General features: G+C 48.1%; 1 protein-coding gene and 1 non-coding gene across 36 annotated transcripts in view; one reads left to right on the top strand and one right to left on the bottom strand.

Moving 5' to 3' along the window:
• The window catches only part of LOC121106536, a 50,076-nt gene extending 37,524 nt beyond the window's left edge, over positions 1–12,552 (bottom strand). For 4 of the 32 annotated variants that reach the window (XR_006939732.1, XR_006939728.1, XR_006939699.1 and 1 more), the window contains exons 1-6: positions 12,467–12,552; positions 11,641–12,381; positions 11,369–11,490; positions 10,233–11,293; positions 9,722–9,920; positions 9,479–9,633 (exon numbers count right to left, since the gene is read on the bottom strand). This is a non-coding gene — a transcript (uncharacterized LOC121106536). Of the gene's footprint in view, positions 1–5,862; positions 7,492–8,287; positions 8,388–9,478; positions 9,634–9,721; positions 9,921–10,232; positions 11,294–11,368; positions 11,491–11,640; positions 12,382–12,466 lie in introns of those variants that run through there. The other 28 variants (XR_006939715.1, XR_006939716.1, XR_006939713.1 and 25 more) reach the window with 28 other exon arrangements.
• Positions 12,553–12,603: 51 nt separating this feature from the next.
• On the top strand, positions 12,604–18,836 carry LOC124418086. 4 transcript variants are annotated; one of them, XR_006939745.1, is made up of 4 exons: positions 12,608–13,478; positions 13,598–15,400; positions 16,513–18,448; positions 18,644–18,836. XR_006939745.1 is itself a non-coding variant. In XM_046943349.1 (3 exons), exons 1-3 carry the CDS (start codon positions 15,110–15,112, stop codon positions 18,702–18,704), a joined length of 411 nt encoding a protein of 136 aa, XP_046799305.1. In that variant the 5' UTR covers positions 12,604–15,109; the 3' UTR covers positions 18,705–18,836. The 4 variants fall into 4 exon arrangements, 2 of the variants coding, with proteins under 2 accessions (XP_046799305.1, XP_046799306.1); XR_006939744.1 differs by lacking the exon at positions 12,608–13,478 and adding an exon at positions 16,231–16,317 and having other exon boundaries at positions 15,309–15,400; XM_046943349.1 differs by having other exon boundaries at positions 12,604–15,400; positions 18,390–18,448.
• The last annotated feature ends 5,251 nt before the right edge of the window (positions 18,837–24,087 follow it).

Raw genomic sequence — 24,087 nt, forward strand, 5'->3', positions numbered from 1 at the left:
TACTTTTACCTAATTTACTACTTACCAACTGTCTTCACCAAAGCTGTCAGCATTAACCCCCTGAGTGTGTCAGAAGAGATATAGATAAACTGAAGGCAAATAAGGAGAGCAGATTTCTCGTGGTCTGTGGAATACTTTGGTATATCCTTGGGCTGTGAATGTACGAGGCTGTCAAGCAGAGAGTGCGTGGAAAAGAAACTGCCTGTGTGAATGTGGTGTTGGTGCTATAGTAATGATGACTTGCAGTGACACATTAAGATGCAGTGGAGTGATCATTAAAATGCCATCATAAACCTAAAAGACATTTGATTGTAAATTTTGGCTGTTTCTGGTTTTTTAACTCTCTGGAGAAGAGATGAAGCAAAGCTTCTTTTTTTTTTTTTTTTTTTTTTTTTTTTTTGTCTGCGCTAATGGCATAAGAAAGGAACAAATTATATTTGGAGGTACAGTGTTTGCAACCTTGCTGTTTGATATTGATCAAAAAGCCTTAGAAGCAACCGATTTGGTGCTTTTATTTCTTTTCAAAGCGTATCTCTCTAAATTGCTTGTAATGTAATCAGAAAGCGCTGACCCACAGCGCATGCAAATGTCACAAATAATAGGTTCCAGCTTAGTGAATCTTCAGCTGGAGACAAGCTGGTGTGCTAATATGTGGATTACCTCATTCTGTCTTCTCCATGTTCTTGTTTGTAGGTGTGGCACGATACCGCAGCTCTTCACAGCTTCAAAGCATTACGTGCACAGTACAGATACAGATGTCCTGAGTGTTTCACCTCATTCACCCAACTGGTAAGTGTCCTTCACTTCAAAATTTAAGTACTCAGCAAAAAAATAGGTGAGCTAGCGTGGAACATTATTTGTGAATACAGAGAAGGTTTCTAAAGCTTCAATGTTACCGTTTTCATTCCATGGAAAGTTGTGGTGTTAACGTGAATCACTAGAACAACTCCATGCGCAGCAAAAGTCTACTTTCTGGTGCTCATTTTTCTCCTTGATTCTCACTTTGGTGCACTTCAGATTTCGGTGCGACTTCTACAAGGCCAAAAGAAAATATGTGGTAGTGACTGTGTAATGAAGAAGGCAGAAAAACCAAACAAGATCCAGATATCATGTAACAGTTATTAACTTTACTAGCATCGTGTCACGAAACTATTATCTCAAAATAAGAAAGCACTGGAAAGCACGGCTGATCTTTCATGCAAAAAAGTGCATTGTTTTCTTTCAGTAGATGTAGTGTATCCCCCTCTGCAGTACATAGGGAAAGGTACAGAGTGCATTACTTCTATCATAGCTCTTTACAAAGTGCTTGCCCTACAATTGCGTGTTGTTCCTGTGTGAGATATTAAGATATGCTCACATAGCCTTGAAGTGATAGAAAAATATGTCTCATTTTTCACACAAATTCCAAAGATATACAGAGCAGTAATGAACTGTGGTGCCTCTGGGTTTTTAAAAATAGTGTTATTTTTGACTTGCTGAGACTCCAAGTTCATATATTCTGATTTGCTCTCAGACAGAGGAATATAACTTTGCTAAGGTTAAGTGGGGTAACAGGTAACTTTGGGAGAGGAAAAATATATCCTAAAAGACTTTCACATCACAAGCATAACATGTGATAACAACATGTAATTGAATCACAAATGCCTACGTATTTATGGTAGGTGTTGGAAGGAAACGTTGCGTTCTCTCTGGCTAGACACTGGGGAAATGTCTAGGGAATACATTTGAGAATGGAAAAAGGAAAGGACAGAGAGGGTTAAGACGTGGCTGCCCATCCAAAAGGAATTGAACTTATTTTCTCGAAACAGTACTGAGTTCAGACTGTATGTTTATGTAGTGATGTAGCATGCAGTGGTTCAGTTGTTTGAAAAGAGGATCTGTTCATTGGAAGTAACTGGGATTTTGTTCCCCTCTTTTTCCCTCAGGTAATGGGAAGGTTAGGAACAGTAAAAAACATCATCTTCTTCCAGAAGGCCTTGAAAACCTGTTGGAAAGGCGACACCTCCTATGGAAGCTTTGCTGGTAATTCAGATGTTCGTGATATGTGAATCCTTACCTTAGAAGTCGTGCTTGATTGGATTTGCTGCAGTGTTTCGGGTGAGGAACTGCATTTCTGGAGGAATTTCTACTTCTTGCCCAACCCTGATGGCGTTGCATATCATTCAAGGAGCAGCGCAAGTGTATTCTTCAGAGTACTGAGAAGAAGTGAAAAATACATTTTCTCCCCTTCCTTATTACTGTCACCTTCATAGCAGTTTCCTGCTTGACCAAACCCGCTCTGTCACAGTGTCTGCCATGGAAACTGGAATGAAATTTCAGCACTGATGCAGGCTTTGAGACGGTAATCAAGTGTGTGACTGAGTTATTGGAATGTGATGTATCCGGTCCATCATGCGCTTGTGGGTTCTCCAAGCCGAGTCAGAAAAGAATAGTAACAAACTCTTCAAACAGTGCAAACTAGCAGCGCCTCGCAAGGCAGGACGTTACATTTGACTGTTGGTAGAGGTAGATCTGAAGTTCATTCTGGGGGTAGGAGAATTTTCCCAGGCTCTTCTGTATCACAGCCACAAACTACGCTATGCATGCTTACATATTTACTAACAGATCTCCTGCAGAAAGATAGTAATAACCATGCTACTGGAATTCCAGAAACAGCAAATAATTGTGAGTCTCGTGTAACTCTATTTTCAGTCCCAGTCGTGAATGGATTTGGTCCATGAAATGAATCAAACTAACATATTCATATAATCCCCTAAATCTTTTGAAACATCTGACCCATGTTATTTTAGATTTTAACTCTTGTTGAGCTTATGTTGGGATACATCTTGAATTGGCTCTCATTGCTAATCAAATGCCAAATGGTCAAATGATCAGTGTCGTGGTCTTATGATTTTTGGTAATCAGGATTCCGCGTCACAACATCACATACTGCACTGGGAGTTAAAGAGTTAGTGCTCCAGTTCTGGGTACCTGTCTGTGAAGAGAACTATATCCCCCAGAGGACCGTTTGCTGTTCTGCTTCTGTTTCCGTTCAGAGGGAAAAGATAAAACTTTCACATATCAGGAGACGCCCCCTCTTTTCTCTTCTGTTCAGCCCGACTACGTCTCCTCAACGTTAGAGTAAGGCCTTCCGTTTTCAGGTGCTCTCTCTAATTTTATTTGATTTATTAGCTTCAATTCTAATTATATTGTATTATATTGCGTTACAGTGTGTTATCCTGCAATCTAATATCTTATTTAGCAGATTAGTTTGTTGCTCCTCAGATTGTTGCCCCTACTTTGTTTTTAAGCCCATCTCTCTACCCTTTTGCTCCTTTCCCTCTTTTTTCTTTCCTGGGGCAAGGGTCCATGGGTTCTTCTGCCCCACCAGTCACAGAACCGGGCCGAACCAGCCCGTAAACTGTTGACGTTCTTTTATTCCATTAGAAATACCTAACCACGATAACTAGGCTTACTCGAGCTACTAAAGTTTAAGGTTGTAGTACAACCTTTTATGTAATGCTGTTCCTTCAGCTTACAACGTAACGTTCTCTTGAGTGTTTCATGTAACATTGCCATGTCTCAGGCATTCAGAATGGTCTCATGTTGTCAGCAGTCATCCTTCAGCTTTTGTGTCTTTGAAATCCTTTTTTTTTTTTTTTTTTGTTTTGTGTGTGTGCGCGCTTCTGTGAGCTGTACTTTATGAACTGTCCTTTTTGAAACACTTCAAAAGAAGAACATGTTATAATCTTAACCTCTGAGAACAAACTTTGCTTTGCCTGCCCTGGCCACATCTCCACATCTGGGATGTTTAAAAGAATTGCTGCCTAAGCACTATTGATGTTCTGGGTACGATATTACCCACTTGATCTGCGTAGCTGTCACAAGAACAATGGTCTCAGAGAATGTTCTGTTCTTCAGCATCAGTAAAGAAGAACTGCATACGTTTAGGGGAATCCTGAGTGATGAGTTATCTACAGAGGAACCTCTCTGATTTCCCCATTCTCTTCTCAGATGGAGATTATAGAATGAATGACATTTTTACTGTGTAATTGAGTACTTTAGTGAAGGTGGTTTGACAGCCATTTCTATGACAGAGCAGGTGATGGGAGAATGCTCTAGGTCGGTTCTTTCCCTCCGGTAGAGTCTTTCATTCCATGTCAGTACGTGGTCTCCCAAGGTACTAAAAGGTTACACTGGGCATGTATTGAGTTCCTACCCTTACTGCTGATGATTTTTATTAGATGGATGAAATCATTTCTGCTCAGTGTACAAACAGCTGACAGTTTTAAAGCCGATATTCAAAAGTAAGTAGTCTGTGGCATGAATAAGTGAAACTATTTCAGGGAAAAAAAGCCATCAGATCACTGCGAACTTAACAGCGAACGTGTTTTCACCACCTTTCAAGTGCTTAAGTTTGGAGTAATGTGTTAGAGATGGAGAGGGGAAAAAAATGAAGGCGTAAGGCCTTTCAGTTTTGAACTAGATATGCCAAGGAACCTTTTGGTAGTGGGTATGTGGTGGTTTTTTCTTTTATTTGTTTGTTTGTTTATGTATCATCCATATTGAAAGATTTCCTTTAGCTCTGACCTTGACTGTTGAATTGCTGGTGAGTTGACTGCCTTGTTATAGTCTTGTACCAAGTGCTTTCACAGTGCTCAGAATGGGATGGCCTTTACAAGTGTACGCTATGCTGCTTCCTGAGGAGGAGAGTGACATTTAATTCTTAATCTCTCTGAGATTCACTTGGAGCCATTGCTTTCTGCAGTGTTTCTCCAAGCATGGAGCGCTGCTGTTTTTCCTTTTTTTTAATGCTAAGGTGATGTTCTTTTCAGGCGTCCATGTACTGTTCTGCTTTTAATATGACACTTGCATCTTGTTTTAAACAAACTTCATGATCTATAATGCCACAGAGTGGTTAAGGTATGCAAATACTGACTTGTGAATTTTCTTTCTATTATAACTTTTATGAACCTGTTTCATTCCCTGTCAAGTCTCAACAGAGAAGAGTGGTGTTACCTGATACCTCTGTGGAGATAGCCACTTCCAGAGTGCTCTGCACTTTACAGGGACTCTGCATCCTTTGTTCCCATAAGGCAATAAACGCTGCCCAATGAATGCAGCAATTGGTTCCCAGAGTAAAGAGTTCGGGGTGGAATAGCACAGCGAGGTTGTTAAATGCTGATCTGAGCACAAAGTTATTCACAATGTCATGGGAGGAGGTCAGACTGACTCTAAGCAAGTCCCGTGGAAAGGGAGTACAAGTTTAGCCTTGCGATCTCTGAAAAATCTTAAATGAAAATCCACCTTTCTCAAAATTACTGAAATTCTTGACCATTTCTTCGTGTGGGACTTCTTAACAATGGGAACCTTCCGTGGGATAAATAGGACTAAGGCTTCTGTGAGCAGAGAATGTTCTGTGCAGTTCACAATTTGGGCTGCCAAAAAGGATAATTCCTAGGTAATTATCATTTAGAGGAAAAAAAGTAAAATACTCTGAGTTGGAGGGGAAAAAAAATCGCCATTGTAAACTTACATCCAGAAAGTGAATAGGTTGGAAACCAGTTGGTTCTTGAGAACAGCAACAAAATTTCTTTTAAGAGAGAAAATTGCAGGTTCTTCCTGCAGCTTTGCTAAGTAAAACCTCAGATTTGGCTTTTGACAAAGAGTCCCCATGGCTTGTCATGCAACATGTAGGTTTGGGGGAAGGGACTTATCTTCTCAGCACAGTAACAGAGGCTGAAGGGAAATAACTATGGCTGTAATTACTTCAAGTGAGTGTACAAATTGGAGAAGGCTAGAGCTTCCTTGGATGCTGTGCAACATGAATGACAAGAGAACAAAGGTCAGATTTTTGGAACCACTCACAGTCAAATGCTCATGTGAGTTAAGGATGAGGGTTTTTATTTATCATTTGTCTTGAACACAAAATAAAAAAAAGGAAATCTTTTCTTCTCATCGCAGATGGAGGAACACACACACACAGCCCAGGCCTCCAGCTAAAAGAGACAGTGAAAGGGAGTCTGTACTGGTGTTCATAAGGAAAGATACTTTATAATGATGGGTATGCATGCTGGAATCTCTCTTCTGAACATGCATGCCCAAGAAAGACATTATGAATCAACAGAGGTTTTTTGGCTTTTGTAGGCTTCATAGCTGCAAACAGTACTCCTTGCTCAGCTGTTCTGGTTGTGGGAAGGCACGCATACTGGTACTAGGCAGAAAATGCATACAGTGAAATGACTGGGCTTGCAGCAGTTAAATATTCCCAACTTTGGGCAAGAGAAAGATCTTTATGCTTTAGCTATAAACTTACTCCTGCTTCAGGCCCCATCTTTTCACATTCCTCTACCAGAGGAATACGCCATCAACTTCTAGTTCAGACACAGATTCAGTAACTGCTCTATTTTCTGTTTTATCAAACTGTGCCTGTGTGTTTCTACAACATCCCACTGCGGAAGAGGAAGCCCAGGTTACCAAAGCATGAAATCTGTCCTCTGGCCTGGTTCAAAGCATGTATCACGCAGGGGAGTAGGTAAAGAAAATCCTTGTCAGGAAAGCAGGCCTGAGGACTAAATCTCACACCATGAAACACCCCTTCCTCCTAAAACCTTAAACTAAAAGCTAAGCTGTGACTCAGCCCCCTGCAAAAGGGGCTCAAAGCATTTGTTAGAATAAAGGGGAGTGCAAGAGGCCAGCAGACCAGCACTCGTCAGGGGCCACGGGGCTTCATTTCAGGGCACACGCACTTCAGTATTTCTAGAAATGACCAGGGCAAGGGACTTAGATGCATGGTAATGTGCGTGTATTAAGCCACCTTGGAGATTACAACAAGACCCTGGACCAGAGGGTGGTTAGAGCAAGCTCCCCAGGCAGCAGTCACAGCCCCAGGCTGAGGGAGTTGGAGAAGCATTTGGACACTACCATTGGAGATGGCAGTTGAAGTTCAGGCAGACCGGGGCAGAGCTACAAGTGGGAGGTCCCTTCCAACACAGGCTGCATTCCTATTCTACACACAGCAGCCATTTTACTAACAAGCCATATACTTGTTAAGCTTTTCCTCTCTTCTCAGTAGTGTACTTCTTCACCATCCCACTGGGAAAAAAGCAGAGCCTGTTAGCCCCAGCAGCAACAGCTTAAAGGCCAGCAGACATCTCCTTGCACTAATGAGTCAACCTACTAACACACTGAGACACAGTAGCAGCAAAGGCAGAAGGAGAGTAGTTTTGTATTCAAGTCAATTAACTCCTTTTTCTCTCCTGCCTTGTAGAGGTGGCTGCATTTGAACAGCAGCACAGCTGGAACATTAACTAACTAAAAGTGAAGTTAATAACTGCAGACTTCCACACGAAGGTACAATATACATCCTCAAGCCAGGGAAGCCCTACCGCATCTGAGAAAGGCTGCCTTGCAGAAATTCAGCTGCAACAACACAGACACAGGAAACATCCTCAGCAATTTCAGCTGGTGAGCGAAGTGAGGCTGAGGCATGGTGCTGTTGGAGTAGGTGATCTGTAAATATTTGTTATTAACATAAGTCTCACCTTTTTTTTTTTTTTTAAACAGAACACACAATGCCAAACGACCACCCACCGAAGAGGGCATTTGCCTCCCCTTTCTCACCCCTCAAGATTACCGAGGGAATGGCATCAGCCAGGGAAGAAGCCCCCAGCACAGAAAAAGCAGGTGCCTCCTCTTTTAGTGTGGTAAGTAAGGATTTAGAGTTACCCCTAGACATTCCCCTATGCAGTTTTGCTTCGGCCAGAAGCTGAAGAACGTAAAGAAAGTGGAAGAGGTCTCTCAAACAGGAGACCTGGTTTTCCCACTATTACAAAGTCACCCATTTCCAAATTTCAGGCCGCCCATCTACCAGTTCAATCCAGCACAGGTCATGAGGTACGCTCTTGAACATTTTGCCTTAGCCACAGAAGGAGGTACCTTCATTTTTATTTATATAAACAAAAATGAAGTTGGCCATGTTAGAGACCTCTCACAAGAGGAGAGGTCATCAGCATTTCCCTTGTTTAGTTTTCCCACTTATCTGATTTCCCCCCCCCCCCCCGCTCCCCCTGCAGGAGTAGCACACGAAAATCTGAGAGCACAGCAGCAGCTCCCCTCCTTCCTGAGAGTCTCAGTCTTAGGCTGCTGCTGCGGTATCCATCCTGCATACACTAGAGATTGTTTACTCCCCCACACCTCAGGCAAACATCACCCTCCAGCCACTTCCTCCAACCCCCAGGGAGCAGTGACTACAGAGAACAAGCAACCTCTTAAGTCACAACAAGAAGTTGGTTCCAAGGGGCCTTACCTGAGCTTTGAAGTAACACACTAAAAGCTTTCTCCTCCTCCTCCTTTCAGCCCAGGACCGGGAACACCACCACTAAGCAGCCATCACCACACAGGAGCCACTAGAGCACCCCGGGAAGAGACATCTTTGTCAGGAGGGGAGCTCCCCCTCCCCACCCCACAGAGGGAGTCCCCCAGCCAAGAGGGGAACTCCTCCCTCACACCCCATGCAGGGGGGCCCTCCACCCAGGAGGGGGCTCCCTAAGTGGGGGGAGAGAAGAGGGAGAGCCCCTCCCCCCCACTCAGGAGGGGAGCTTACCCTCCCCACCCAGGGGGGGCTCCCCAGAGGGGGGAGGAAGGAGAGCCCCCTCCCACCCAGGAGGGGAGCTCTCCCCCCCGAGGAGGGGGGCTCCCCACTCTGGGGAGCTCACCCTCCCCACCCGGGGGGGCTCCCCAGAGTGGGGAGGAAGGAGAGCCCCCTCCCACCCAGGAGGGGGGCTCCCCACTCTGGGGAGCTTACCCTCCCCCAGGAGGGGGGCTCCCCAGAGGGGGGAGGAAGGAGAGCCCCCTCCCACCCAGGAGGGGAGCTCTCCCCCCCCCAGGAGGGGGGCTCCCCACTCTGGGAGCTCACCCTCCTCCCCCCCCCCCCCGGGGGAGCTCTCTCCTCCCACTTCCAAGACTGACCATCCCCGCCTCCCACCCAAAAAAAAATAATCTCTTTGAGATAGTGCAATCCCCACTCCACAGCCCCCCACCACCAGCCAAGAGCACAGCCCACCCCCAGGGCAGGCTCTGCTCTTGGCTCTTTCACCACACAGCTCCACAATAAACACCACACTGCTGCCCACACAACCAGCCACAAGTCAACAACCCCAAGACACTCCTGCCACCAGCCTCAAAACAAAAAAAAACACACACCAAAGGCCACCTGAAGACAAAAGACACTGCCACACTACTGCCAACAGCCACACAAAGCCAGACAGCCCCCAAGAAAAACCACCACCAAACCCAACAACCAGCTCCACCTTCCACACTCAAACCGCCCAAGCCACTTTCTACCACCAGCCTCCTAACCAACAAAACAAAATAGACAAGCACCACCACCAAGCCAGCCTGCCACATCACCAACACAAACCTCTGACGCGCCAAAGCCAGCCAGCCACCTAAGCAAACACAAACCAAGCCCCAAAACAACACAGCACCCCAGGCCTACCCGCTGGCTCCGCTCCTCCTCCGCATCGCAGCGCCTGGGATCTCCCTCTTCCACGCAGGACTTCAGCCCCACCAGGACCCCTCACTCCAGCATCAAAGGGCCACGCTCCATCAACTCCACTCCTCCGGGACAGGGCCTGCCACGCACCTTCCACCCTGTAAAAAAAGCACAGCGTCACCCACACAGCCACTGCCTCCGGCCCTAGGGCACCACCCACCTCACAGGTAACAACATACAGCTCACCTTGCTCCACAGGGGCACCCCGCTCACACCACCAGGATCCTGCCTCCGGCCTGAACCTGCACGGAGACCTCCACAAACCACCTCCAAGGGGGCGCGCCTGGGGGTCCCCCTCTCTCACCTCCTTCATCCCACTGCTGGGGAAACCGCACACCTGCTCCAGCCAATCCTCTCGGCAAAGCTCTCCGCTGCAGCCCTCGCCCTGCAACAAGAGCACAGATCACACAGCCAGACAGAATGCCAAGGCCCCACTGCAAAGCGCCCGCACGCAACTGCAATGGGGCCCGGGGAACCGGACTCCGCTACCTCCCCGGGCACCCTCTCCCATCCCGCTCACAGGGAAATCATTCTTCTTCCTCCTGAATGAGAAATTCTGGTGATACCAAACATGCACACTGCCCCCCTACTGCCACACGCCACTCATCCCCGTCAACTCGGCTCCTGCGCAGCACGCATTGCTAACTGCCACCCTCCTCTCCTCTCACTGCACAATCAAGACAACGCACAAAGCTACCTTTTGGTCCGGCATGACTTCCCCTCTGTCCATCCACCTGGACTGCTCCTTGCAAATTCCTTCTCTTCCGGTCACATGGCAATGACACCTGCAACAAGCTGTTACGTCACCTCCCCAGGAACAGAGGTGAGGCCAACCTACCTCCAAGTTGCACACGCCATCCTCCACACCCTTTCTGAAGGCTGCGGTGGCATCCGCCATCCTCCAGTCTTCAGGTACCTTTCCCCACAGGAAACAGCAGGGAAAAGTGACAGAGAGCGCCATTTGCCGGTCACCGCTGCCAGCTCTCAGCGGGCACAGGCATAGCCCTCTACAGCTCAGGCATTTGCTGGCCTCCTTTCTGCCTGAACCACTTTTGACCAGCTCCTCTGCAACTGAGGGGAAGGCAGCCTTCCTCTGAGACTCTCTCCTCCAGGACCCCAGGAGCACTCTCAGCAGAAACCACTGAAACCAAAACAGGCATCCAGCATGTCCTCCATCCTCCATTACTCAGGCCCTTGCCTTGTGAAGCACAGGCCTGCAATTTCTCCAGTCTCTCCTGTTGACAAACTTCCATTAGCCTTGACCTCCCTCCCAAAGCTGATACTCAGAGGGACTTGGCCTTCCTCAGCCTCTCTCTTCCTTCTCCCCTTCAAGTTCCTCAGTCAGCCCTGCAGGTCCCCCACCATTCCTGCGCACTTCCTTCCTCCTTGGGACGCAGCGCACCTCAGCATGGACAAAGTAATGCTCCAGCATTCACAGGACCCCTTCCTATGCTTGAGCAAGGGTTACCTCCAAGTAGGCCCTTCAAGAGGACAAACCTGGCTCCCTCTAAGTCCAGTGTTTCAATCCTACTCATTGCTTTGCAGCTTCCACACAAGATCCCAAACGCTGTGGTCTCACGACTGGCACGCTCCAGGCTGCCCCTGGCCTTCCTGTCCCCAGATGGCTCTTCTGCAATAGGGAGCTCCTCAATGCCTCCTTCGTCACCTGTGTCAGAAGATCTTACCTTTGACACATTGCAGGAAACTCCTGGAGCCTACCATGAGAACTAGCCTCACAGCTGTGGGCACCATTTCCAGCTGTGTGCAGAAGGTCTATCAGCTTCCTCACCCTGGTCTGTGACCAACACCACCACTCAGGTCACCCACTTTTACCTGCCTCTTCAGCCTCACGCACAAACGCTCCGCTGGTTCTTCAGTCATCCCTAGGTGGAGCTCGATACGTTCCCGTTCTCTCCCTCGAAAAGAGACTCCACCGCCTGACCGGTCTGCCTTTCCTAAAAGGAACAGAGCCATCCACGACAGCACTCCAGTCGTGCGAGCTGCCCTGCCAGGTCTCCACGGTGGGAACCTAAATCGTGCTCCTGCAGTTACACGGGAAGGAAGAGGCGGGGAAAAAAAAAAAAAAATAAAACCACGGTCCCAACCTGCTCGCTCCCACCGCTGGAAACGGGATGGGTGAGAGCACCCGCAAAACACTCCGCAGTGGCCGAGGCCACCCCGGGATCGTGCTCGGTCTCGGGCGGAGGCCCCGTGCCGGTCCTACTAAAAAGCCACACGGGAGCCCCCAGCGGCGGCGCCGTGCCGATCCCAAAGATACGGAGGCAGTCGGGCAGCAACCCTACAGGAGCCCCAGCAGGGGAGATCTTACCGAGCGACTCTCAAACACTCCCCGCTTCCACGAGCTGCCTGCTTCGGAGCGATGAGAGGCTCTGCTACAGCCCTCGCTCAGCCTGCAACACGAGAAACCTTTTGTTTCAGCAGCCCTTGGCCTCGCTTCTCTCTCCCGGCAGCACAGAGGCTGCACGAATACGGCCCCACCGCGTTCGCTCCTACCGAGGAGAGCCTGAAGAACTGAAGCACCCGCTGAAAGAAATCCCGAGGGTGAGGGGGGCTGAGAGCACCCCGGGGCTGTGCGAGGACTCGGGGATCGGAGCGGCAGCCGCCTCCGAAAACGCGACGGCAGCCGGGCGGCGGCGGCGGCGCCGTATCGGCTCCGCACAGCCGGGGGAGCCCGGCGGCGACCTAACGCCGGCCCCGAGAAGAGCGGGGTCCGACAGCCGCCAGCTCCGGAGATCCTGGCGGCTCCTGAGCGCTCACCGTCCCCTTACTACCCGAACCGCTCACCTGTTTGGGCTGGTCCTTACCGCAAAAGGGCTCACAGCAGCCTGAAACAAAACGACACCACGAGAACATTAAAGAGAACCTGAAGGCGCCGTCCGTCCCCCCCCCCCCCCCCAAAAACCCGCGTACCGCTTCTCAGCCTCAGCAGCACCAGGGCCCGACAAAGAAACAGAACTCACTCCGTCTGCCATACAGAACCGCAGAAACTCCCCCGTGGCTCCCGGCAGCCTCCGGAGGAGCTTAAGAGGCTTTGGGGCGGGCCCCGCCCGCGGCTCCCGACGAGGCGCAGCTGCGCCCGGCCGGCCGCGGCCCCGCGGCACCTGGGAGTCGTTGCCTCCTTAGCGCAGCCGGCCTCGTTAGGGACGGCCCGGGGCTCTGACAGTTTGACGTGCGGACTCCGGATCTGAATTAGGGACTTAAATTACACTTTAAAGTACAGTTTGTTACGCGCTTTTCCTTCTCGCCGCACTGTGGGATTCATCGATAAGTTAAGTAATTGTGCCAATTCAAACGGGTCGCTTTGCATCCGACGCGACCGGCGCGATAGAGCGTCTCCCCTCCGAAGAACGTCCCCGGCCTTAACGGTTTCCAGGGGCCTCCGCTGGGTGCGTCTCCGCTCTGCTTTCCATCGCCCCAATTCCGAACAAAAGAAAAAGGGGGGAAAAAATTATTTATTTGTTTATTTATTAAGAAAAATAAGTCTTTTTAAGATAATAAGAAAAATAAGGAACAAACGTGCAGACCTTCACTGCTCAGGGGGGCTACAAACCAAAGTAAAACTAGGGGCCGGCAAAAACATGGTACTCCACAGTCTTAATTTAACAAAACACAGTGGAACCCCCTGAAATAGCGTGAAATTCAGAAGCCTGTGGTCGGGCTGAAGCGTCGTGTGCTGGCCGGCAGATGTTTGGAAAGGTGCTAAGATGTAACTCTTATTGTCCATAGAATTTGCTGTTAACCACTTGCAAGATACAAAGTGACGGCCAGCTGGATGAAAAGGAGAATGTGTGTGAACACCCGGAACTGACAGACCCGGGACAGTGCATGTGGCTTGAAGTGGGCACTGAGAGAAAGCTCAGACAATGTATATACATGCTATTAACATTCACATTAATTTCCACTGGGACACGACTTAATTAAGGTGAGCTGTACAAAGTTCATCTCATTTCCCTTTACGCTCCATTCCATACACAATGTATGTTACCAGAGAGATACTGCGCTATGCTTCACTACTTTAATCACTGGCCTGTCCCATTGTAGTTCAGGAACGCATGCAAGTGTACTGTTCTTATTAGAGGCACGGTCTGGAGAAGATGGCCGGGGAGCTGAGCATCATTTCTACATCAGCTGCTGAAGCGCCCACTAACTTTGGATGTCGCCTAAACCTTCAGATGGAATCCTTGCAGGCATTCCCGTGGGGATCGGGAAATTGCAGTATGCCGGAACTACCGTTGCTGATGTGGGGCGAGCGCTCTGAAGTGCACTTGGAGAAGAACGCATTCCAACCCCGCATATATGAAAAGTTTAATATTTTAGACAGCTAGATGAAATGCTGGGGTCTTGGTGCATTTTGCTTTGGCGGTCCAGGCTTTTCAGCATCTTAGGGAAATGTTTGGAAATGAATTTTATTTTCACAACTGTGGTACAATTACAAGGCGGGGATGTTTCACCCTTCTCACCGAGGTGCCCTTGGTGGTGGTGGTCTGTAAATGGCTATAGAACTGACAGAGAAGTCTGCAAGCATTTTCTTCGGTTCTGATTTTTATTCTTATTTGTTTTAACAGAGAGATAAAAACCAGCATTGTGCATGTCCTTGCTCTGCGGGTTGGGGATGTATCGTTGTTGTTGTCGTTGTTTTCCTGGGAAGTAAAACAGGGTATGATATTGGTAATAAGGGCAAGTGGATTTATTGCTGAGCGAGTTGTACGCTGTTTGACAGAAAATTCCTGAACTGATCGGTGTTGGTGGAAGTTGGGGCTGCCTCCCGATGTTTCCTGAGCCTTCTATTTAGTTTGGAGTTCTGGGAAGTATTTGTGGGCTTAATCCATTTACGCTTTTGATAGGTAAATGCAAGCCATGAGTTACGGTAAATTATTGCTAAGAAAAGATGAATGGAAGAATGGATGTTTCATTTTACTATATATGCTGGGAAAGGTTGTTCTTTCTTTCAGCGTATAACTCTGCTTTTCCTCGTACAACCTATTTACAGGGTCAGACTTCTTAATTTATTTATTTTTTTGTTTCTGTATTTACTGTAATTAAAGCCAAAGCAGACAACACTTCTTCAGTCTTCTGCATTTACTGAGTGCCTTTAGCAAACACGCTGCAAGGCATAGCCGTTAGATGAGCATTTCCAACCATGGTGTGTAAATGAGTTATAAAATACAAGCAACTCTATAAAACAAGAAAATCCTGAGTTAACAAATAAATGGTGTCCTTCCTATATCACGTATAAGCTTTTTTCATCCTTCTCGTAGGGTGGTATGGTATCTCGGAGCTCAAAAGGGATTTTCGCTGTAGGGTCAGAGATGGAAGGTGTCACAGTGAAGAACTCCTTCAAATCGTGTATATATATATAAATATATTCCATTTGAGGGCATCTACAGCTCAGGAAGGAACACTTGATGTGTACGTGACTTTTAAAAGAAACAGTGAAATTGAAGAAATGGGTTCCCCGCAGGCAGCTCTGCCTGGTGCCCGTTTGTGAGGTGAAATCACCTATGGGGCAACTCTGCCCTGAAGGGACGGGCGGCACTGCCCGCGAGAGGGGCGATGACCTTAGGTGACTCCGGCCGTGACCTTCAGGTGACCCCGGCCTGGCCGGCCTCAGCTCTTTCTGGGCGGGAACGCTCAGGTGAGAAGAAAAAGCGGCGGGAAGCGATAAAGGCGGGAAGCGACAGCGGCGTTCTGGGCTCCTATTGGCTGGCGGGCAGCCGGGAAATCTATATAAGGTGCGTGGACAAACAGGTGAGAGACGTGATTACCTCAGCGCGTCAGAAGAAACGGGATGCTGTGAGGGAGAGGCGGCAACGGCGACGCCAGCAAGCGGTCTCTAGAGCTGAGGTATGGTGGGGCTGCGGTACGGCGAGTTCGGTCTGAAGTGATAGAGGATGGAGCTGGACCGAGGTGGAATGGGGCCAGACTCAGAACCGCCTGTGCCGCGGGCTCCGACGGGTGGGGCGGGGGGGGGCGGCCGCGGGCGCCGCGCGGGCTCCGACGGATGGGGCGAGGGGGGAGCACGGCGATAAGCACCGAACGTGGCAAGCTGCCACGTGGAAGAAGAAGCTACTAGACGATAAGCAGCTGTAATAAAGCAGAAGTATCTGAGAATGGAGAGTAGATCCATATGTTCATATGTTTATTCAATAACAAATGGGGTGGTGGGTATGGGGCATGTCATGACAGACACACTGAGGTTGAAAAGTGGGAAGTACTAAGTTAATGTTCTGGTGTTTAAGAAGCTGAAAACAATGATGAATCTGAATAAAAAAAAAAAACAGATTGAAAACTATAAAAAAAATGGAGGCCTTAAAGTCAGAATCTTCAATCCTTCCTAAAGTCTATCAACAGCACTAGATGTACTGAGTTGGCTGCCTCACTTCAAACATCCTATCAATACACTGATCAAAACTGGGGAATGAGAAAATAAGATGAATATGTGGAACACAGAATCTCAAATGAAAAAGAAAATAAGGTAACCATGCAGCAAAAAAAAACCTCACTGTTAGAAGGGGTATCCACAGATCTAAGGATAGTACAGATAGCAACGTGATTGACATAAAAAAGAACAGTTACTGTGATGAGTACAGTTCTCTTAGTAATGGAAGCAGTGGCTGGGGATCTCCTGTAAGCAGGGAAGTTGACTCTTTGGCCGCTGCTAATTCTGTTGCCAGACAAATTTGCCCAAACATATTTGCTCATCCCGCCCGCCTCTGTGATCCCCCGCAGCACCGGCTGGAAGTCCGCCACGCATCAGTGAGGTGAGAAAAGCTGCTGAAAGTAGTTTTTGCTGGGATGAAGCTGGGGAGGTGGAGGGGGGAGGGAACAGGTTTGCAAAGCCTTTCTTGGCTGGGTGTTTGCGTGCCGAGTTCCTTTGCGATGCTGCGTTTGCCTTTTCCGTCGGGTGGGGGGCTTGCCACTGCGCGGGTCTAATGGTGTCCCCGCTGATGTTTCAGGAGCTGCTGCAGAAGAAAGAAGAAGCAGCGGCGTGGGGACCTGGGCGGCAGGAGCGAGCAAGGAGAGGATGCGGAAGCGTGCAGATGCGGGGGGGAAGGAGAGAGGCTCCCTGGGCAAAGCACCTGTCCCGTTAGCGGGGCCGCAGTCACATTTGAGTTGAGCGTTGCCGGCGCCTTTGGCGACCCGGCCGGCTTTGTGCTGGGCGACCTCCCTGTAAGCAGGGCTCGGGTCTTTGCTGTAGTTGGCCTTTTGCCTTGCTGCTCCTAGGGCTGCCTGGGGAGCGTGGCCCCCTGTAACGGAGGGCGAGAGCCACCTCTCCGCACCTGAGTGGGAAATGGAGCTCGCCGGACCCCGAGGCCACCCTGTAAGCAGGGTAGTGCCGCTTCCCTGCCCCTCTTTGTCCTCCGGCCCCTCGGCATCGTTGCCTGGTGGTGGCCTGTCAATGCGACGGCCCCGTACTCGGGGTGCGCGCCACGGCATTTGGCCTTTGGCTTTACCCGAGGAGCCCCTTGGCACGTTGAGGTCTGTGGCCTCCGTGCAGCCTAGGGACAGGTCACAGGCTCTTGTCTGTTGCTTGTGGTTGTGGGTTTATTCCCAGGTGTTGGCTGCGCTGGGTTGTCCTTCCCTTCTGGAAAGTCGCGCCTGCGTGTGTGCGTTCCCCTTCCTTTCCTTGTTTGCGTTTGTGGAGTGACTGAGCGACTGAGCGACTGAGCTTTCCCTTTAGGCCTCCCCAGAGACGGCTGCAGCTTAGCTTTGACTTCCCGGGGGGGAACGGAGGACTTTGGTGCATGCCGCAAGAGGGGTGTTCCCTGCTAGTCCCGCGAGCGCAGCGAGTGTCCTGTCTTCCTCCTTTTTACTTAGTCCAGATCAGAGCCACGCGGTAGTTGTGTGGCCGAGGCCGCCCTGTAGCCAGGGCTTGGGCCTGTCCTTGCGTGGCCGCCTGTTCTGCTGGCGGCGTGGCAGCCCTGTAGTCGGGGTGTGTGTCCCAAGCTTAGGAGCCCTCTGTCCCTTGAGCAGCCCGCCCGCCCGCCCTGTACTCAGGTGTGGGGAGGCTGCAGCGTTGCAGCCGGCTGCTTTAGCCATCCAGCTGGTGGGAATGACCCCTCCCTGTCCCGTCAGAGGGTGCAGGTTGAGGTGCTGCTTGCGTGTGGGGTGACCTCCCCGCTCGGTGGGTCGAGGCTGCTCCCTGGGTTCCCCAAGAGAAGACGTTGGTGATGTTCTGCTGCTGCCGGGCGGGCCCGCCTGTAGCTCAGGCGTTGGCGGGAGCCTCGTGCTCCGCGGGGCTTCTTGGAGAGGGTGAGGTGCGGGGGTACGGTCCTGTAGGCAGGGCTGTGTGTGCCCCCCGTGTGTGCTTGCTGAGCTGTGTTCCGAGAGACCCCCCCCCCCCCCCCCCCGGACTCGGGTGGGAATGTGGCCCCGGCCTTTCAGAGGCACGGGGCTGCGAGGTGTGGGCTTGGGCTTGCGCCCTCCCTGGAAGTTGAGGCTGGGATCCCGACTGCGGCCTTTGGCCGTGCCGCCCCGCTGCCTGGCTGCTGAGAGTTGTTCCTGCCGCTGGGGGGGAAACCGAGCTCTGTGGCTCCAGGGGTGTCGTCCACCCGCCTGTAATCAGGGTCTGGGTGCGCGAGCGTTTGTGCTCTGCTGGCAGCCTGTGTGGGGTGACCGCCCCGTTAGCGGGGTGTGGGTCGAGGTGCCCCGGACTGGGAGAGAAGGAGCCTCTCCCGGCCGTAGGGATGGGGGCTGCCCTGTAAGTCAGGGAGCAACCGTGCCCCGGAGTCCCAGGCCCTTTGCGTTGGAGGCAGTGGCTGGGGGCCCCCTGTAAGCAGGGAAGCTGGCTCTTTGGCCGCTGCTTTTTGTACGCCCAGCCCCATTTGCCCAGCCTGCCCGCCTCTGTGATCCCCCGCAGCACCGGCTGGAAGTCCGCCGCGCGTCAGTGAGGTGAGAAAAGCTGCTGAAAGTAGTTTTTGCTGGGATGAAGCTGGGGAGGTGGAGGGGGGCGGGAACAGGTTTGCAAAGCCTTTCTTGGCTGGGTGTTTGCGTGCCGAGTTCCTTTGCGATGCTGCGTTTGCCTTTTCCGTCGGGTGGGGGGCTTGCCAGTGCGCGGGTCTAATGGTGTCCCCGCTGATGTTTCAGGAGCTGCTGCAGAAGAAAGAAGAAGCAGCAGCGTGGGGACCTGGGCTTCAAATCAAGTTAGCAATCTGTTTGTGTGTTTATCTCATTATCATTTTATTTGGAGCCTCAGTTTGAATGGTTTTTTATGACTTTATCAGCCTTTTTCGCAGCACAATCAGCTGAGAATATATTTTTTATGTTGTTCTTCCTGTTATATTTGCTGTTCATTTCCTTTGTCTATTTAGTCTTGGTTTTAGTTTTTGATAGCGTTAAGGCTTTTGTTTCTTACTGGTTGAATTTCCTGCCAACCTTTCTCACGGAATCTCAGAGTGATCCAGGTTTCAAGGCCCTCAAGTATCATGCATCTCCATCCCCCCCTCCCACAGGTGGGGCCTCCAACCTCCTCATTTGATACTAAAACAGGCTGCCCAGCTCCCCATCCAACCTGGCCTTGAACATCTCCGGGGACTGTGCATCCTCAGTCTCTTTGGGTGCTTGTTTCTCATCCTCACCATTGTTATAGTGACGAACTTCCCCCTGACATCCAACCTAAATCTTCCTTCCCTCAACTTAAAACCATTTCCCCTTGTTCTCCTGTTAGCTATCCTGTTATGCAGTTGACTCCCCTTCTGTTTATAGGCTCCCTTTAGGTACTGAAAGGCTGCGATTAGGTTACCCAGTGGCTTTCTTCTCTCTAGGCTGAACCAGCCTAGCTACCTCAGCTTGTCTTTGTAGGGGAGGTGCTCCAGCTCCCTGATCATCTTTGTGTCCCTCCTCTGAACCCTCTCCAACAGCTCTCTTTCTTTTCCTCCTCCCTTCAGGAAAATCATACAAGCTGAGGTGAGGATATTGGTGGTCTTGTTTGGGGCCTAGGGCTGTCTGACATGGCTCAGCTTCCCTTAATCTTGCCTGTGTCCTTTGTCAAGCAGCCTCAGGTGTAGGTTTTTAGCCAGGTAAGATGCCTCTGTTCCACTTTCACTTGTGCTTAAATCTTTTCCCTTTGTGTTTTTATTTTCAGAGGTGTCAGCCAAATGCTAGACATTTCTTTGGTTTATGGGATGAATGTGGTCAGGGTTAGTTGTATGTGCCTGGTTCCCCATGAACTGTCAATGTGGTTCTCTCTGCTGGCTCTGTATCCCTTCTCTTTTTTCAAACCTGATGTTACTGCATGTTCTGTGGCAACTTGGCCTTGATTGATGGGGCTCATGATTTTGCTTCTCTAATGCTGGGGCTAACTTGGCTGGTAGTTTAGCTCTATGCAGCTCAGTTCTCTGTTTCCCAGGGGAAAGGAGGAGAGACTGGGGCAGGGGGGGAGCAAGTAGAACTAGCTGCTGTCCAAGAAAGAGAGTGGGGTAAGAAGAGCATTAAAACAACAATTCCAGTAAATGGGAAAGCTAGAAGGATAAGTCACCACAGAGGGAGCGGCAGAAGGTGTGATATGTTTTGAATAGCATCTCATCTTAACACTAAGACTGCTACCTGAAGTTAAGTTCTGAAGGTTCTCTGATTGCTGTTGTAAATCCAGTAAAACTTAAATGGGTTTAAGTATGCTGCGTACAAGCTTCAGTAGTATTTCTGTAGCAGTGCACAAAGGGATAGAAATCATTTTGTCAATATAGATTTTTCTGGACGAGTATCTACAGCGTCCCACCTCAGCTGTGTGGATTAGCCAGTACCTTGCACAGAGGCCTGTCTTTCACCTCTGTGCTTTTTAGTTCATCTTTTAAAAGAGAACTTTGAAATCTTTCCGAACTTGGCATGTAATATTTCTTTTCAGTGAGAAAGAAGAAAACCACTCTTGCCTGCAGGTATACAGAGCACGCTGAAAAGATCAGACTTTCAGACTTCCTGCATAATTTAGGATCTAGTTAGAACCAGGTCAAACTTTTTTGAATACGATCTAGAAAATGAGAGCGTTTAACTGAGATAGCGTATAAATTTGTATAGTCTGACAGCCTCAATGATCCCCTGACAAACTTACTGCCTTAATTTGATGGCTTTTCTAGGCAAATGAGCTTATAAGTGATAGGTCTTGCAAAGTTGGAGGTAGTCCTACAGAGATGACTCTGTATTTTCCTGTAGACTAAGTAGATAGAAATCACGTGTGTGAGCGATGTCTGTGTATACTGCATACATCCCAGATGTGTGCTTAATAACTTTGTGATGCTACACCCAGCAGAGCCTGTCTTGTAAGGGGAAATCACCATATAAATTGAAAAGAATAAAAGAAAAAAAAAAGCCATGTTCTACTGCCATTTAACCCTCAAGGAATGGGAAGAATGATTAGATATCCTGCTTACTGCAAAGCTCTTCATGAGAAGTGGAAAATGCATACCACGAGTTTTCACGGACTTCACCTGAAAACCTGTGAAGAAAAAAAAAGGCAGTATTCAGAAAGCATTTTTAGATAAACCCAAGCATATTCCAAGAGGGAAGACCCACGTTCCTGGCAGTGCACAGAAAACACACTGATGTTTCTGTGCCTCTCCACTCACCTGCTGTCCGAAGTTGGCAGCATCAGCCTTAGGACCCTGGAAGGCATCACAGGGGTGAGCCAGAGAAACCCCATGGAAAATAAGGTAGGTACCAGTAAGTGTTTCTCTGCATCGATTTTAAATGAATTACTCTTGAGATTTTTCTAGGTCTAGCAGTTAAGATGCATTCCAAGTGAAATAATAATAGCTCTTGTTTGTGTTTGAGCTAGATTATTAAGACTTTATAGTAATAAGGTATTAGATTTGTATATTTCCCTTTTACATTAACTAGTTTTTGAGTGCAAAAAGATAACGTTATTACTGGGAAGTGCAAGAAGCTTGGAGTGTACATCACCAAAATCATAACTGCTTTTGTCTTGCATTAGTTCCTTTGGGCTTTTACAGTACAAAATAATACAGTGTTCATAGGAAAATAATATGGTTTTTGTTAAACCAAGTTATTTGTGCAAAGATAGGGGGAAAAAAAGAAGCATGAAAGGTCTGAGCAGATGGCAAAACAGTTGATCTTTAATAAAGAAAGCTTAGTGTTGTTTAGCTTTTAATAAACCCATTGTAAGGTTATTGGATCTCACAAGATAGAACCTAGAGAGCTTTGCTTTTCAGATACAGAGAGAAATATGGCAATGAACGAGGAAAGCTGATTCACAGCTACTGCTACTTCATAGCAGTAATTAACATTAGCTTAATCTGAGGTCTGCATGAACCCGGATAGGAAGCGTTACTGAATTCAGGGTCCATGAATTGATTTAGTTACTTCTTGAAAATTTAAAAAGACTTTCTAGTAAAAATACTGTTGCAGTGCTTCCATAAGGTGTAAGTAGAGGAAACCACCTAGTTTCCTCCAACTTAGGCCTATTTTATCAGGTACCAGGTGACTCTTATACTTTGAGAACAGATTTGCTGTCTCCTCTGTGCGCCTTTTAAGCATTTTTTGCAATCATTCTTTTGCTGGATCTGAAACCTTCTTGACTGTAGAGAGTTCATAGCTGACAACCCATTTGTCATTCCTTGTTCTCTGAGTGTATAAAGGGAGATGGCTCTCTGAGATGGTGGTGCTAGTAATGGCAAGAGGTTGTCTTAATAGCTACTGGCATTTGGGTATGAAGTTGACTATACGACAAAGGGATTCCTTTGGGTCAGAAGAAGGACTGTGATAAAGTGAAATAAAGGGTGATACCCGAGACAGTAAGAAAAAGACTGTTGTTGCTGTTATTTTCAGAGCTTGAAGTTTAACTTTCTAAGGAGCTATAATTGATTTTTAAAAGTTCTGTTGAAGATGATATTCTTTATAATGCTGTGCTTTAGAGTATAACTTTAGAACCACATACAGTTTTGCTCAGAAAGTCAATGCAAAATGGCCTTTACGTGTGCTGTTAGTGTTGTACTGAATGTGCTGAAGTTAGAGGCATGTCTGATTGACATTCAAACAGCAAAACCTGTCTCTGTATTTTGGTAACAGGCGTGATTCCTATATTAAAACGTGAGTGATATCTGATGAGGCAGGGCAGGAAATCCAACAGAGCACTCCTGTTGCAATTGTTTGGATTCTATGTTCTACATTAAGTTGATAGAACTTTCAGGATTTGCAGGCACTACTTCAACTCTTGATGAAATTTTTCCTTCTCCCTATGTGCCCTGTTCTTCCTTTTGACAAAACTCGTGCACTGTAGATTGAAAATGGTACTGCAGCATCTTCCAGAAGCTTGAAACATGTTCCATAGCATTGATACTCAGCAGTAGGTCTACCAGCATTATTAGGCTCTCCAACACAGTGATACTACTGGGACAATGTGTCTTTGCTGTTGTTGCTGCTTTGACTGTACAACATTTTAGTAGTGTAGAACCGATCTGACTTTCTCTCTGGCTTTTTCGACATGTATATGTGGGAATTTAGCTTGTGCTTTGTTTGTAACTATCAGAGGTGCTAGGGGAAAATACAAAATACGCTTTCCAGGTATTAGTTTGGATATAAACCTCACACAATAATACACTCCAACTCACAGTTGATATCACAGTTTTGAAGAATAATGTTCTTTTATTCTTTCTGCTTATTTTCTTTTCCTCAGGCTTTAAATGTACTAGATACCATTAAGACTACCAATACCCTCTGTTTTATTGAAGATGTCAAATTTATGCAGAACAGAAATGAATATTAACTAGTGCTAGAGCAATAAAGAGTTCTAAGCAATAATAAAAACAACAGACAATCCAGAAAAGTGTAATTTCTTTCTATTACAAAGTTGCTTACGTGTATATTACAGAAGCGATACCCATGACTCGAGCTTACAATTAATATTCCCAACTCTATGTTGGGAACATCCAAGAAGTGCAATGGTTGCATCTCATTGCCAAAACTTATATTTCCTGACAACTAATACACTGCTAAGGTTATTCTGATATCCAGGTCTGACCAAACAAAATCCTCAAGACCTCCAAAGCACAGCATACAATTACAGTCAGAATTCATCATCGCTACTTGCAATACTTTTTGTGGTGGTATGGGTTAACTGACATTTCCAAGGCACGTCCTCAGGGAGCCCTGACATCTCGGACCTTGCTAATTCCAATTTAAATTCCTTGGGTCCACCACTGAATTTCAGCGCTGCTGGACTTGACTCCTGGCCTCCCCCTACAGCCTCAGGGATTCGACTCTGCGGTTGGAGCTTTGTGTCTGGTTTTGAGAGCTAGATGCTACCAGCATACCCGTGCACCTACGCAACACATGAATGCCTTCACACTCACAACATTTGGGTTGTAATAAAGAAGCCAGACAGCTCACAGGAGGCATTTCCAGTGAGGTCACCAAAGAAGGCCACGAGAACTACACCATACTAATATCTCACACAGACACACGATGAGGATGATACTCCTCCATGATGAGGAGTTCCATACAAAGTCGGGTTATTTACCCAGTGTATTGAGAGTCTAAAAAAAAAAAAAAAAGATAACAGTGCTCATGCCCAGTGAGCC

Source organism: Gallus gallus, chromosome 6 (genome assembly GCF_016699485.2).
Source record: "Gallus gallus isolate bGalGal1 chromosome 6, bGalGal1.mat.broiler.GRCg7b, whole genome shotgun sequence".
Classification (NCBI taxonomy): Eukaryota; Metazoa; Chordata; class Aves; order Galliformes; family Phasianidae; genus Gallus; species Gallus gallus.

What these genes read in the sequence shown, in the direction of transcription:
- LOC124418086 (XM_046943349.1), top strand. Translation starts at nt 15,110, where the DNA reads ATGACCTTAGGTGACTCCGGCCGTGACCTTCAGGTGACCCCGGCCTGG. An exon ending in AAGCGGTCTCTAGAGCTGAG is followed by an intron (nt 15,401 to 18,389) that starts GTATGGTGGGGC and finishes CCATTTGCCCAG; the next exon opens with CCTGCCCGCCTCTGTGATCC. An exon ending in GTCCGCCGCGCGTCAGTGAG is followed by an intron (nt 18,449 to 18,643) that starts GTGAGAAAAGCT and finishes CTGATGTTTCAG; the next exon opens with GAGCTGCTGCAGAAGAAAGA.